This window comes from Mesitornis unicolor, unplaced genomic scaffold (assembly GCF_000695765.1).
Source record: "Mesitornis unicolor isolate BGI_N332 unplaced genomic scaffold, ASM69576v1 scaffold5565, whole genome shotgun sequence".
In the NCBI taxonomy this organism is placed as follows: Eukaryota; Metazoa; Chordata; class Aves; order Mesitornithiformes; family Mesitornithidae; genus Mesitornis; species Mesitornis unicolor.
The window spans coordinates 1-15,268 of NW_010187376.1; the positions used below are offsets into that span (position 1 = coordinate 1).

The 15,268-nt window shown below is 45.9% G+C and overlaps 1 protein-coding gene across 1 annotated transcript; it reads left to right on the plus strand.

The window, feature by feature from the left end:
* The first annotated feature begins 413 nt into the window (after positions 1 to 413).
* FOXN4 (forkhead box N4) lies at positions 414 to 14,356 on the plus strand. The gene is made up of 9 exons (XM_010185415.1): positions 414 to 499; positions 9,781 to 9,944; positions 10,778 to 10,893; positions 10,991 to 11,110; positions 11,258 to 11,385; positions 11,742 to 11,838; positions 11,926 to 12,133; positions 13,090 to 13,473; positions 14,032 to 14,356. Exons 1-9 carry the CDS (start codon positions 417 to 419, stop codon positions 14,280 to 14,282), a joined length of 1,551 nt encoding a protein of 516 aa, XP_010183717.1. The 5' UTR covers positions 414 to 416; the 3' UTR covers positions 14,283 to 14,356.
* Positions 14,357 to 15,268: the final 912 nt, after the last annotated feature.

The following is a 15,268-nucleotide window of genomic DNA, read 5'->3' on the forward strand; positions in this document are numbered from 1 at the left end:
CCCCTTAGCCCTAGGGCACTGTGCCCATGGCGCGCTTGCTCTGCTCGAGTGCTACACGGGTGCTTTTATGGGATTTGGAGAGCATCCCCAAGACAGGAGCGTTCCCCGACTGGCTCCGGGGCTGCCGGTACCCTCCCGACACCCGAATGCGCCTGCAGTCCATAGGTGCTCCCTCTATCAGGGGCAAACTTCCCATTCTGAGCTTTATTTTTGGCCCTGTAAAGCGTTTTCCTCCGCTGCCCGGCTCAAATAAAACCAGTGCACCTGCAGGTGAAGGTAACGTAAGCTGGGCTTTACTTCCCTGTGGTCCTGGGTTTCGGTTGGGTTGGGGTTTGTCGCCTGCTGCCGCTGCTGAAGTGCTGGATAGCAGCCCCCGCCTGACCCGCTGCTCTCTGCTCTTCTCTTTCGCCAAGGAGATGATAGAAAGCGATATCCCGTCCATAATGTCAGGAATCCTTAGGAATTCAGGGCAAAACCACCACCCTTCACAGGAGTACAGGTGAGGCGTTTATCCATTTCAAAAAGACGCGCTGCACTGTCACAGCTTCCTAACTGATGTTGTTTGCTCATTATTTCCTAAAAAAAAAAATTGTTAACATATCCTATCTTATTTTTGTCTTGTTTTTTTTTTTTTTAAGTAAACTGCATTATCTCTCCACTATAAATTGTATTTCTAAGCTGGTGATCAGTTACAACGCGTTACTCATTTAGAAGCGTTCCTGTTTAAATTATTTTGATACTAAACTCTGTTTGATAAATACACTTGGGTTGACCTTCTCGTAAACTCTCTCTACTGTATGATAATATTAATTAAAAGTTCCTTTTCAGATCACATTTTGCATTGTTATGAAGCAGCCATGGAGGGACTAAATCAAGTGCAATAAGCACTAGAAGAGTTTTTAATTAAAACAAGTGCTTTGGTAGTACTCCAAAGCCCTGATTTCTGTCAAAGATCTTCTCATATTGGTAGGAACAAACCTGGATTTGTCAACAGCCTTTGATAATTTACCTATACCACTATCATTTATCGCTGAAAAGCGTTGCTAGAAGTGACGGGACACACGAATTACCCTGCAGGAATTACAGCGCACTGGGTTACGTTAGGTTACATCTCGTCACATGACGCAAAGTTCCAAGAAATACAGAACAGCAGAACACGATCCGGTTCTCACAGTTCAAAAAAAATAAATCATTTTCCTCTTTGAAAATGAGGAGCGAGGATCCTCCCAGCCCCAGGGTGTTTTCACCCACTTCTCTGGGTGAAAGTGGTCGGCCGCAGGTATTCTTCTATCAGCCTCTCTCTATTCAAAATGCAGACACTGCACTGCAGCCTCTTGCAGCTCAACAAGTGATTTGTTATACCCTCTGACGCCACTGTGGAAAAAGGTTTGTGGAACTCTGTTTTGCTGTTTATTAAAGCGCTGTTTGCTCTAGGCGTTTTTGTTGGCTATGTAAATATTTGTAAAGAAATTATGCAGCGTTTAATGAAGGGTGCGTATGAGAGAGACTTCTGGGTACTTGTATTTTAGTCTGTATCTTCAGTGCCCTGAAGAACGCACCACCTTAACAAAGACCCTTTTTATGGAGAGAACTATTCTTTAACACATAGCTGCAGAAATAACACTCTTTTTGGGGGAGAAAGAGAGGATTTCTCTTATTGCCAGTAAAGGAACTGTAAGAGTTTCTTCTTTGATTCAGAAGTCAGCTGCTTTTAAAAACTGCTTTCAATTCTGTTAAACATTTTGAACTCAAAGATCCCAGTTCCCTAAAGTTTTTAACCCACTTGTGATTTCTCTAATGCAGCTTCAAAATGAATTATTTGACCTCATTTAATAGTGGCAAATTCTGATAAAAATGCATAAAATCTGAACTGCACCATAAATGCAGAGCAGTATTTGTCCTACTTCATGAGAAAACACTTTGGATTATGTAAAAGAAAATCTTTTAGACTGAATGATTTTAAGCAAAGAATAGACCTGTCAAATTCTATCAGCTCTGTTTACTCTCCTGCTGTCACCACAGTCCAAGACTGGAACCCACAGTCCCGAGTTCTCCATGGGGGAGCATCAAGGCTCCACAAAATGGGGAATGGCCTCCAATTAGTGAGTGGGAGCTGGGGCTGCGCTGAGAATACTCCTCTGTCTCTCTTGGACTCTCTCAATGGGGCAGTTGGGCTTGGAGGAGACCGGGCTTTCCTGCCAGTGGAAACACTGGAAAGGGAGGGAGCGCGCGGGCGTGCGAGCAGGGGATCAAACCGGCAAATACCGATAAGTTTTCATTCTTACATTTTGAAACCATGGGATTTTAAATCTGGGGGTTTTTTTAGTGGTCGAGGAAGAAAAAAAATCCCTGATTTCAGCAGATCTGTGAATTCTGCGGATCTAAAGTGCCTACAGTAAATTCGATGTAGCACATAGAGTGGTGATGAGGATTAGACTGCTCTGCAAAGTCCAGGGACTGTTTGCACCGTAGTAAAATGATTTTGGACAAATATCTCCTCCACCAATGCAGCTGTGGGATATAAACCACCAAGCTGTTCAGGAATTATTAAGGGCCATCACATCTCCAACATCTGTATTTTTTTGTGCTGTCACTGCTACCAATGCAAAGCAATACTTCATATTAGAGGATGCCTCTAAGTCCCCCAGAGAAAATACTTCAATATTTTCACAGTTGTAGTCGAGACAAATATTTCTAATGATTTCATTTTGCATTTCAGGGAGTAAATGTAGAGAATTGTAACACCCTGGGATTTTTTAACCCGTGACACTTTATTCTTGTTAATTATAATTAATAATCTAACATTATATTTTAGTGTCAATATTTTGACATTTAAATCAAAGCAATAGGCAGGCTACAAGTTTACCACACCGTGGTGTGCTTGCGGTTATTTCAGCACAAAGCTATGTAAATTATACGAGCCCACTCTAAGGCTACTTAATTAGTGGAGAGCTCTCAGGGTCTTCAGTGAGCCTGGAGCTGGTCTCTGAGAAACCAGGTTCTTCAGCTGTGGTCTTCAAGCAATATCTGAAGGCTCAATATTGTCCCAGTTCAACTTCCTGCTTTTCAAACACAGCAGCATGCTTGTTTTTCTCAGGGGCTATCCCATTCCCACACTAGGTACAGTTAGGTGTGGTTTATTGGATATCATATAATAAACCATGGCATGAAAACCAGGCCATTAGGAGGGAGACAAAGAGTAAAGCACTATGGATTGTTTGGCATACGTGAAAATTTAAGGACTCAAACCACCACTCTAAATAACAGCGTGGCATCTATATTTTGAAATAAATAACTAAAATGTATAATTTTATCTGAAGAAATGACATTACTTAAGAAGTAAAGCTAACCTTGGATCAACAAGATAAGTAGACTTCGTGTTTTGCAGCTCACTGCTGTGTAATGACCATGTTGGCATTTTTTTGTATTACTATGTATTTCCAGTTGGTGAAAGACTTATGTAGTATTTTGAAGGCCTCATAATGGATTTTCTATCCATGTTAAAGAGGAATTCCATTTTAAACAGGCATCTTTTTGATCAGAAGTTGTTACTCAGTCATTAACCCTTCAACATATTGGTAGACTATATCCTCCTTCACCCCATTTTAATTGTCCCTTTGGTTCTTAAAAAATGGTCTATATTCATTAGCTCATTAGACAGCCTTCTTGTTGTAATAATTACTTTATGCTAGCATAGTTAGCATAAAATCATATTAAGAAGCATAGAGACATAAACACGCGACTGCCGTATTCCATATTCCTGATGTGACTGCGTTACGGTGGTGAGAAAGGTGGGAAGTCTTTCTCTTCATGACTCACAGCACATTTTAGCTCTCCTAAGTGGTGCTCTCATACCTGGTTTTGCACTTTGGTTTCTGGAGAGCAAGCTCCAGCTCAGGACCCCAGACTGTCCCCACTGGGGATGGACGGAGTCTGGGAGCTTGCACGAAGGAAACTTCTGCAGACAAAAGGTTGCAAACGCATAACTAACGGAAGCATAATTGTTCCTGAGGAAAATGTCAGTGTCCATTGCCCTGACACCGTGTGTGTCTGACAGGGAGTGAGATAATGACCCGACGTGTCGGGGGAATTTCATCACTGCGGTTGCTTCATTCTTTCAAAAAAATGTGAGAAACCTCCTAGGAATCAGTCAAACTCGGGCCACTGTGGATTGATTTAAGTGGATTAGCTCAACTGTTTCCTATGCAGTTCCTGAAATGGGCTAATCTGTATTAATAAAAAATTGTGGCCCTTGCTTCTTAAATTGTCCTGCAGTTACAGGCAGAGATGGGAAGGACCCAGGTTTGTACCCAGGTGATATCTTGCAGGCTTCTCAGTGAAAGCAGAACTGGGTTCACACCTTCCTTCGTAAATGGTGCTTGGTCTCCAGTTCAAAACAAGGAGGCGAAAAAGGAATGTGGAGATTTTCAGCATTTCTGTGAGATCTCAGCTGCTCATGGCATACCACTCTTATATTACCCATTTTAAAAATCTCATGCATGCAGAAAGCAGAATTGCTCCATGCTCACAGCAGCAAGAGATGCGATTGAGACAGGTTCCTACAACAGGACAAAACAAGGGGTAGTACGTTTTATATTCCCTCTGCACTGGACTAGATAAGTACACAAGATCCCAAGCAGATCAGTTCAGTGCTAATAAACAGCAGCCGAAGCAGTGTTAAAGGCAAAAATAGGTTCCCAGGTAGACAACGCTCCTGGTTTTAATAGAAAACATTCCTGCAGTGTCTGATACTTCAATGCATTTTTGCATCGAGGAGAAGCTTATTTAGACACTAGTCACAGTTACAGTAACAGGGTTTTGGTTTGTTGTTGGTTTTTTAAATTGTTTTAACCAAACAGATTGCAAAGTCAGGTACTGGCTGCATTGGGCAAATCCAAACCCAGGGAAGGTGATGTGGGTAAGTGGAGAGTTTGGTGCTGACACTGCTGCTAACTTCCTCTTGGGCTTAAGCAAACCATGCAGGTGACTTGTACTTCAGTTTCCCTTTGTCCCATACCAAAAGGATGTAATGAGGGGTTGTGAAACTTGGAGCTGAAATGTATAAGTCTCCAGGACCACCTCCATAGCCTGTTCTGCTAGTGCTAGGGACCTTGGCAGCAGGTTTTGGAGAATCATCTTTTCTTCTGAACCATGATGTATGAAAAGGAGAACAGCAACACCTGCCAGGGTAGTCACGTTATTTGCCTTCCGCCACCTAGTTTTGGTTCCTATAATCCAGAGTTTCTTGAGCTGTCACTGAGGAGGGACTTTACAGCTGTCCCTGGAAAGCTGCCTAATTTCTGTTCTTATTTCCAGCAAGGCCAGAAATGACTCAAGGAACTTGAAGAAAGTCGGGCTGGTGGTTTGGGACTGGATGGGTGGTCAGCCTTCGAGAGGCAAAGAGGAATCACAGGAGAGGAGCTGGGTCGAGCAGGGCAGGGGCAGGTGTGTGTGAGTGCAGGGAAACAGAACCTGTGCAGGGCAAAGCACCTGCAAGGAAGGAAGGCAGGGAGAGAGGTGCAGAGAGGGAAGGAGCAGACGGAGCGAGGAGCAAAAGGAGACGGTCAGGTTGGGTCCTTCAATAGAACAGAGAATACTTCTCGTCATGGAGACAGCTGGAGATTCACAAAACATAAATATTTCCTTCATGTTGTTTTACATATGGGAAACCACCAGGCTTGTTCTGAGGACGTGATGTAATCCCAGACAAAAGAAAAGAGTTTCTCATCACTGCTTCTGTAAGAGGTTTTCTTAGGACTCTTCCTTATCCAGCTCACCCTGGATAAACCGTTGCAAACAGCTCATTAAGAATCTGTCACCCCTGATTGCTCCTACTTGTTGAACAGTTGTATTACTTCAGCATGGGCTAAAAGCTCAGATATCAGTGCTGGAGAGAGTAATAAAAATTGTCCATTGAGTAAGAGACACCTTAAATCTACGGTTGAAGGTGAATATTCCAAATACAACCGCAATGTTTCGTTCTGACTTTGTTTAGAACAGAGGTGTTGATGAGTTGCCACCACGCACTGATCCCTCTGAGAGAACCTGGAGCAGCAGATTCGCCCTACAACAGGAATTGAACGTTTTGTGTCTTTCAGGGACAGACTCCAGAGCAGATACATGGGGCAGTGCGTGATGGAGCAGATAGCAAAGACAGAGCATTTCTGTGCCACCTAACACAGCTCTCAGGGTGCTTTACACAGGAGGTCAGCATCCTCTGATACCTGGGGCTGAAATCCTCAGCATCACGTGGATTCTTATTTATACCAATGCCTTCCTAGGGCAGAAACGCACAGAAACAGAAGGGTGTTTTCCTGCAGGGAGTTGAAAGGAGAGGGGTAAAAAGGGAGTTGCATCATTTCACCACACCTTTAAAAATAATAGCGTGTTTGCAACACATTTGGTGTGACTGTAACCTTTCCGTTGCAGGGTTTCAGTGTGCGTACCAGACAGCCCTGGGGAATGTGCAGCTGGGACGTTTTCGGTAGCGTGCATTAATTACAGCGTATCACTATTTATCTCATTTACATGCCTTGAAAGGAAATGGCTGTGTTTACTACAGTGCCCCATTGTGCCAGGGGCTGTGAACACCCATCCAAAGACAGGGTCTCTGACTCCTCAAGTTTACCCTCAAGTGTGAGACCAAAAGGGCGAGGGAGGAGAGCAGAATCGAAATACACACAATATCACAGCAGGTACTTACGTATTTGTAGTAGGCTTGGCAGAGGCAATTTTTCAGGTCAGGAAGATTGAACCCTATGAGATTAAAATGTTAGGTGTTATCTTTCCAGCAGCAGTTAGATTAGCATATTTTCACTAAAAGCAGGACACACATCGAGCCTGTGCACTGGGAGATAAGCTGGTTTTATGCTACAGAATATATCTGGGCATTTAAAACACCTCAGTCAGACAGCCTTGGGCATACTTGAAGCAGTTTCACCTTCTTTAAGACATGAAATTTCAATATTGGTTTTGAAGACTACCTGAAGAATAATCCTTAAATGTGAAATAGTGTCTTCTGAGTGAGTATACTTCCCCCCCCCATTATTAATGAATAGTTATTCTGGCACCTAACAAATCCATTAAATAAATGTGTAAGCACACAGCCAGAGGTGATTTTAAAAGAACTATATAGTTGAATTCAAACAGCCATGCTAGGATAGGGAAGAAACGGTAACATCTTTGTCTTGGAAAAAGATAAAGATCACACACTTTGTCGAGTTATTCTGTGTTATTGCATCTTTGTATCTGTTTAAAATGGAGTTTAACGACTGCTCTACCAACTGAAAAGTTCAGCCACCTTCCTTGCCCCGGTTTGGACCCAGTGTTAGGGTGAGAGTTGGCATCACGAGGATGCTGAGAGGGGCACGTTGTGCGATGGAGCTGTGGGTCCAGCTTCTGATGGCATCCAACGGAGCACCGGGACGGGTGCACCCAGGGTGAGCGCGAACCAGAGGCCTTTATTTCCCAAAACACCATGGCAGGGAAGGCAGCCGAGCACCGCCACGACTCCCGCAGCCCCCCGGTGCGGGGATGCTCGTCCCGCGCGGAGGAGCAGGAGGGCATGTGGCGGATTCATGGCCTGACAGGAGGCGTGTGCGGTGGGTGCTGACCCTCGCCGCCCAGCTGACCCCGTTATTTGTTGAAGGGGCTGACTTGTCTGGGAGGACTGGCAGGGCCCGGGGTGCCAGATGGCATCTGGATGTGTGTTATGTGTCGGCTGTCATTCAGCCAGATTAATGTGAAGTTTGTAAAAAGGAGGAGGAGGGTGGGGGCTGGAAACAATTAAGCAAGAATCCCAAAAAACAATCGAGGCCACGTGCCACCGGGCAGCATTCGTTGGCCGCACAATGAGTTATAGGCTTCCCATGAATGGGCCCAACTGTTGCAAACGACATGAGCCTGCCCAGTTTTCGAATCGTTTAATGCTGCTGTTTACTTCCAATCCAGCCAATCTCCGGGCCAGGAGAGCCGTCACCTGATCGTCTTTTTATGGATTTAAGTCCCAGGCCTCACAAAATAACTGAACAGCGGTAACCATGGCAATGCTAATTATTGCTCTATAACTACAGTAGGAGAAAGAAAACAGGGTAGGCTGGGAGAAAGGTTTGAAGATTTATTTTTTTCGGCCAGGATTTGAGCTTTTGGCTCCTGGTCAGGTGTTGGGGTTTTGTTGTTTTTTTTCCCCTTTTCTTCTTTTCAAAATCTTTTTACAAACAAATAAATGACATTCTGCTTTAAAGATCTCTCAGATAATAGTTTAGAGAGCTTTGATACGTGTTTCTGGAGATCATGAATAGAGGAGCTGAAAGCTCCCGGGCAGCCAGGCACTAGACTTCTGCCTTGTTCTTTTAAGCTGATTTAGAATCCTGTAAAACATAAAAGGTGCTTCAGCAAGGGACCAGATTTATTTAAGGCTTCTGCATCGTCATTTGGCAACGAACACGCATTAGCACCATGCAGCTGGCTTTAACATATCTGTGAGAGAGCTCTTTAAAGCCTTTGTTTTGTAAGCAAAATCAACTACATCCAACTAAGCTATGTCCTTCTGAATGAGAAAGATGCTTTCCTGGGCCTGAACCCCTTTGGATTTACCCTGAGTGTCCAGTGATAACTTCCTGACGTGTTCTAATTACTGCTTTACTCCTCGAGATAGCCATGGTTCTGTGCTACTCTTCAACAGAAGCAGTTTAGCACTTGCAATAGTTCTTTCATTGACTTTAACTGCAGTTTTGACCACACAGGACATTTTGAGTACTGTAAATGTATTTCAGTTTTGTACCACGCACTCTATCAGAAGCAGAATGAAACGGGTGGGATGGAGCATGCAGAATGCATCAAAAATGGAGCTTTAAACCAAAAGCAGCCTGTCATCGTTGTGCCTCAGTTTTGTCAGCTGGGTGTTATTGTGCCTTCAGTCACTGCTTTTTATTCTGATCATTTAATATGTCAAAAACTGCCTAAGGGGTTGTTTCACGTCCTTTGTGGCTCCTTGTTAAACATCGATAACTTGGTGTATCTGAACGGAAGAGACCTCCAGTTCGTTCTGTGAAGTTCTGTGTAAGAAGCAGCTCTGCTGATCCATCTCTGCTGATGGGATGCAGTGGCTGGGCAAAGCCCTCCCTGGCTGATCAAGCCAGCAGCACCACAGGTCCTTGAGCTGTCACAGAAACTCCTTCCAGGACTGTCTGGTCACTACATTTCAAGGTTAATACAAAATCATCTGTTTAAAAGTCCTGGCAGGATTTTTCAAGGCCAAACCAGTGTAAATTTCTGCCAAATGTGAAAAAAACCGAGTCAGCTCTGGGTTTGTTTCTAGGCAGTTTCATTTCTGGGTTCTTACACATACCCTACAAATGCTGCACAAGGGGTTTTCTTAACCAAAATGTTTCTAATGGTACGAAGGAACACATTTCAAGGTTAATACAAAATCATCTGTTTAAAAGTCCTGACAGGTTTTTTCAAGGCCAAACCAGTGCAAATTTCTGCCAAATGTGAAAAAAAACCGAGTCAGCTTTGGGTCTATTTCTAGGCAGTTTCATTTCTGGGTTCTTACACATACCCTACAAATGCTGCACAAGGGGTTTTCTTAACCAAAATGTTTCTAATGGTACGAAGGAACACGCCAGCTGGGAAAGCAAAGGTCCCACCTGAAGTCTGCAAGCCTGACACATTTTCCCCAGACCTGTGTGAGCTGTGGCATCCCCATCACCTCCCCTCTCCCCAGGGCTGGTACAGCAGCATCCCTGCTCTCCCCTAACCTTTCACGCTGTTTTGCAGGCTCTTAGCTTCCGACCCCTCCCAGCTGGGCGAAGATGACCTCCCCAGTGACTTACAGTCCTTGTCGTGGCTGACATCTGTGGATGTTCCTCGGTTACAGCAGATGGCCAGTGGAAGGATGGATTTTAGCCTGGGTGCCCAGAATGCAATGCTACAACAGACAGGTAAACTGTTAGGACACTCAATAACCTCTCTTTAAACCAGACAGCCTTCTGCCTCTTCTCTTTCCCCACAACCCAGGTTAACTTACCCATTAGTAGGTCCCTTTTAAGTGCATTACATCTCGCTCCCCCTCAGAAGACCAGGAGCCTGTTGTCTTCTGATGAGGCTGTTGCTGATAGATTTCCTTCACAGCAAGAGGCAGAGAGCCCTGGCAGTCACAGCAGAAATCTTAGGATCTGACTTGCTTTTCTGTTCACTGCAGTTGCTGGTGCCTTGTTGTGAACTTGGGTCACAGTATTTAAGACTCGCATTTCAGAGGTTTTCAACAGCTTTGAAATTAGGAAATTAGCCTTTCTAGTTTGTTTCAACATTGATAAAATGAAGAGTGTCTGATTTACCCCATACCTGTTTGCTCCATACAGGCTTTCAGCATGTGTGAACATCCTTTAGGCACACACACTTGCTCCCCAGGGCTTTCAGCTGCGAGAGCTCAGTGTGTGATCTCACTGGCTTTAGAGCTGAAATCCTGCTGGAGTACAGATAGTGCTGGATAAGGGTTTTTTCCTTTTGTAAGATACCGTGTCTGTACCACCGCTACGGACTGTTAAACAGCTGTCAGCTTTCATTCCCTGCATAGCAAGTTTTGGAAGCAGCTGGTGTCATCTTTGCAATTTGTGAAGCGCTCTGGGTTCTTTTGGGCTGGAAAGCCACGGAGAGGTGTGATTATCCACTCCAGAGCTCAGCCGTGTTCAACCGCCTCTATTAAAAATAAACAGCTCTCTTCTGAAGGGTACTTTCATGTGAACATTCACTGCCTTTGCTTTCCCCAAAACAGGTCCTGTGGCAAGCAACATGCACTCGGCAGGAGCACCCGGAGCAATGATTCACGTCCAGGCCACCCTCCCACAGGGAATCCTGGGCCTGAACTCCATTTCAACACACGGAGCAAACGTAAGAGCAGGCCTCGACGGCTCATTCTTGCAACACTTCTTAGGAAAAGATGTCGGTAATTTCAAGACTGACCCCTCTGTTGTCTTTATCTCAGCAGATGAGTCAGTACGCTGTAGGTGGGCAGCCCTCCCCTGGTTTACAGACACAGCAACAACTCTTTCCTCCTCCTCCTCCTCATTCACAGCAGGTGTTTGCCCTAGCACAGAACACACAACAGGTACCTTGCTTGTGGTCTGTGTCTTGAATTACCTGCCAAGATCACATCTAGAACTCTTTGAAAAGAAAAACAATAAAATATCACTAAACCTACGTGTCTACAGACATTTTGCATCCAGTATTTTCCTTCTTTTCCCTGTGCACACAGTGTAACCCAGCAGCAATCTACAACACATCCTACGGGACGCAGCCACACTACTCTCAGCCACGCCTGGCTCCTCACTCTGCCCAAGAACTGCATCCAAAGCACTACCCCAAGCCGATCTATTCGTACAGGTGAGTGGAGAGCAGAACAGTGCATTGCCTACACACTGTAGGTCTGGGAGCATGAGAGTGTCCAATTCCTTTTGGAGGGACCAAAAATCCTCCCCCAAGAGGCTGTGGAAGCTGCCTCTGTGGGGCAGCAGGTATGAACAAGCAAACTCATTCCTGGACATCAGCATAAAGGTGGAGTAAAGGCGGAGAGGATTAAAATCTGCAAGATCTCAGGGTGACTTCTGAGCACTCATCCCATCATCAGCCAGCTGTTTGTGCCTTAGGAGATGGCTCCGAGGTTGCCAGACAAGAAGAATATATTCAATGGCTGAGTATACGCAATTTGTTCTCATTTTCTGTATTTCTCTGCCCTCTAGTTGCTTGATTGCAATGGCGCTGAAGAACAGCAAAACGGGCAGCCTCCCCGTGAGCGAGATCTACAGCTTCATGAAGGAGCACTTTCTCTACTTCAAGGTACGCAGACATCTGAAAGAGGGAAGCAGAACATCACAAGCACTTTGCTCATGGCTTATTTCCCTAATGTCCCCCTGCATCTTTCAGACAGCCCCCGACGGCTGGAAGAACTCCGTGCGCCACAACCTGTCCCTGAATAAGTGTTTCGAGAAGGTGGAGAACAAGATGAGCGGGACCTCTCGCAAAGGGTGCCTGTGGGCTCTCAACCCTGCCAAGATCGACAAGATGGAAGAGGAGATGCAGAAGTGGAAGAGGAAGGACTTAGCTGCTATCCACAGGAGCATGGCTAACCCAGGTAGGGCTTATGTTACATTTTTGGTATGTGAGGCAAGGGAGAAAATGATGATTTGGCCACAAATGCAGGGATTTTAAGGAATAAGTTTTATGTAAGAGAGCAGAGCTCTCACGCCTTGCAACGGCCTCCTCCTCTGTGCTCTGCCCTGCACCAAGTCACTGCTGCTGCCCCGAGGGTGTGCAACAGGGGGTTCACTGCGGCATGAAGAGGTAACTGAACTGACAGCTCTTTCTGGAGACCCTCAGTGCACATTGGTCTCAGCTTCAAAATGCATGGTCTTTTCCCCCGTGCTAATCTATCCAGCACATCCAAGGCCTTCGGAGGAGTTATGCTGCCTCCAGTGTTAGCATTTATAGTGTTGGCTAAATGGAGTCTTTTTACTTACACTGCAAAACTCTCCTTCCTTATTTTTAAAGACACGTGGTTTTGAAACTTTTAGGAGCTCAATATTGCCAGAATCAATTTAAGGTTTTTTTGCTGCAAAATCTGTAACGGACAATCAGTGGTAAACTATGTTCTCTTCTGCTTAGAAACAAAAGTGCCATTGAAACTGTCAGGAGTCTCTCGTACAAATCTTATTTGAAATACAAGCAGAATTCAGAGTATCCCTATGAGCAGGAGACCCTCAGAGGGTGCTTGGTTCTGGGGCTGTGGGCCAGCTGCCATCAGTGGTGGCTGGGCTGCTCTGTGTAGGTCTCATGTTCATCTCTTTACCTCAGTTAGGGGTTATTGTGGCAGTTGACCAGTGTAAGGGCTAAAGGTAGAGAAGCATACAGCATTTCTTTGCTCTCTGCAATCACAGCCTGCATCTTGTATGGTGACAGACACCGCCTGTTCAGTTTTCTGGCACAAGCATGTGGCTCTGCTCACTCTGGAAACACTTTGGCAGGGCCCTGTGTGGACAAACAGGTTAAACTTTCTCTTTTCTTCCTTGGGAATGGGTATCGTTCACGCAGAGGAGCTGGACAAGCTGATCACTGACAGACCGGAGAACTGCCGGCGGCCCAGCAAGCAGGCAGAGCCCGAGGTCGCTGCCCTGAACCACATGACAGCATCCCAAGGCCGAATCTCCATCTCCCAGCTGCAGCCACAGCCTATCATGACGCTCTCGCTGCAGTCCATGCCTCTCCACCACCAGATCCAGACGCAGGCTCGCATCACCCCGGACTCACCAGCACCCGCACAAACGCCTCCTCTCCACGCTGTGCCGGACGTGAGCCACAGCCCTCTGCCCCACCACCCTGTGGGACGCGCGCCTCCCGACTTCCTGAACGTGACGGCAGACATGAGCACCGAGGTGGATGCTCTTGACCCAAGCATTATGGATTTTGCATTGCAAGGTACGGCAGAAGGAAACTGGGGCAGGGGAGGGCACAGATTTTGTGGTGATGGAGTCACCGAACATACAACCAGGGTCCTCAGCAGGATGCTCTGGGGTGGGATGGAGCTGAGCTAAAAATTTGTGCTGGGTCCTGGCCTTCCTCAGTGCGTTTCTGCCCTGCAAACTGCCTCCATGGTTTAAGCGCAAGCACTGCAGTGGATGTAGACAGAGACCAGCAGGGTCCAGGACACCACATCCCATGGGAGGCCACAGCTCTACTCGTGCCTCGGTTTCTCCTTCTGTAAAATTAAAATGGCTAATGGTGATGCAGAGTGTGGTCCCTGGGTTCCTGGTTAGCACAGGGTAGGTAGATGCTGCCTGGAAAGGTCTGGACCATTGTTGGAACCAAGGAATCTGGGGGTACAGACACTCAGCTGCCTTTGCACTGCCAACAGCACAGCTGCAAACAGCACCGCTCCTGAACAGCGGGTGAAGCCCTTTAGGTATGGACTAACCCCACACACACGGTGCTGGGAGGTTGGATGTGTTGCCATAACCAGATTTTAATCTTTTAAAGGTAACATATGGGAGGAAATGAAAGACGACAGCTTCAGCCTTGACACCCTGGGTGCATTCAACAACTCCCCGCTCCACCTCTCAGACTGTGACCTGGGCACCCCCGGCCTCACGCCCATGTCCAGCGGCAGCGACCACTCCTTCTCCGACCTGCAGGTCACCGGCCTCTACACCACCTACACCACGCTGGACAACGTGGCGGCGGCTCAGTACATGAACCCCCCGGGCAACAAACCCATCGCTCTGCTCTGAGTTTTGCACCGCTCATAGACCTCCAACTCCCAAAATCCGACCTGAAAGCAATAAAAGAGCTCCTCCTGCAGACACTCGGGAGGCGCTGGCTGGTTACTGGGACGCAGCATGTGATGCCACAATAAATTAATAGGACCACGTTCACCCACGGCAGGAGTGGGGAAGGGGCACGGACACTCGTGTTGCAGGACTGGTGAGCTCATAAAAAGGACCTGGAAGGCATCACTCAGCAGCAGCTTTCACTAGAACATAACTGAGCTAAAAAATACTCGGGTTAAGGTAAACAAGTTTCATCGACGCCGTGACCGGGACTTACCTGCGGACGCTGTTTGGTCACCACCTACTCAGAAGGCAACACAAGTCAAGGGGCTGCGCAGCACCAAGCTGGAGTTCAAAAATCACCCATTTCTTCATTTGCCAAATAACTGTTGCCACTGAACAAAGACCCCAGGCGGTTTCTGGAGGCGCTTGCACCACTAACACTTTTCTGACTGAACTGTTGTTAATTTATTGTGATGAGGTAGGAAAAATGGAGCAAAAAGTACTGAGAAGGAAAGCTCCAACCCATAGCAGACAACTGCTGTATCTAGGTTGAAAAACAAAGTCCTTACCCCGTGAAGGAAGTGCTACTACTGAATGATGAAACTGATCACTGGCTAGAAGATCGTAGGAGTTATGCCTATTTTTAGGATTTTTAAAAAAAATACTAGATTTGTTTATAGTCTCGTGTATTGTGCTTCTGTCTATTCCTGTGCTAGGCAGTGTTACTATTTGTAAATTTATTTATATTTATTGTTACGAAAAGAAATTATGTAAACTGAGCACTGTTCCATTTCTTAAAATGCTGCAGTAACCTGGTTTACACCCACTAAATTATTCATAGTCAAAAATGCAACGAGTTTGATCCCTGGTGTTACACTACATTTCTTTTAGATAAGCACTTTTGATACTGTGAAACTCATGGTTTTTTAACAAAGAAATTCAGA

Bases quoted from the DNA above. Each gene is read 5' to 3' on its own strand.
- FOXN4 (XM_010185415.1), top strand. From the start codon at position 417: ATGATAGAAAGCGATATCCCGTCCATAATGTCAGGAATCCTTAGGAAT. The intron at 500-9,780 runs GTGAGGCGTTTA...GCTGTTTTGCAG, and splicing joins CACCCTTCACAGGAGTACAG to GCTCTTAGCTTCCGACCCCT. The intron at 11,839-11,925 runs GTACGCAGACAT...TGCATCTTTCAG, and splicing joins AGCACTTTCTCTACTTCAAG to ACAGCCCCCGACGGCTGGAA.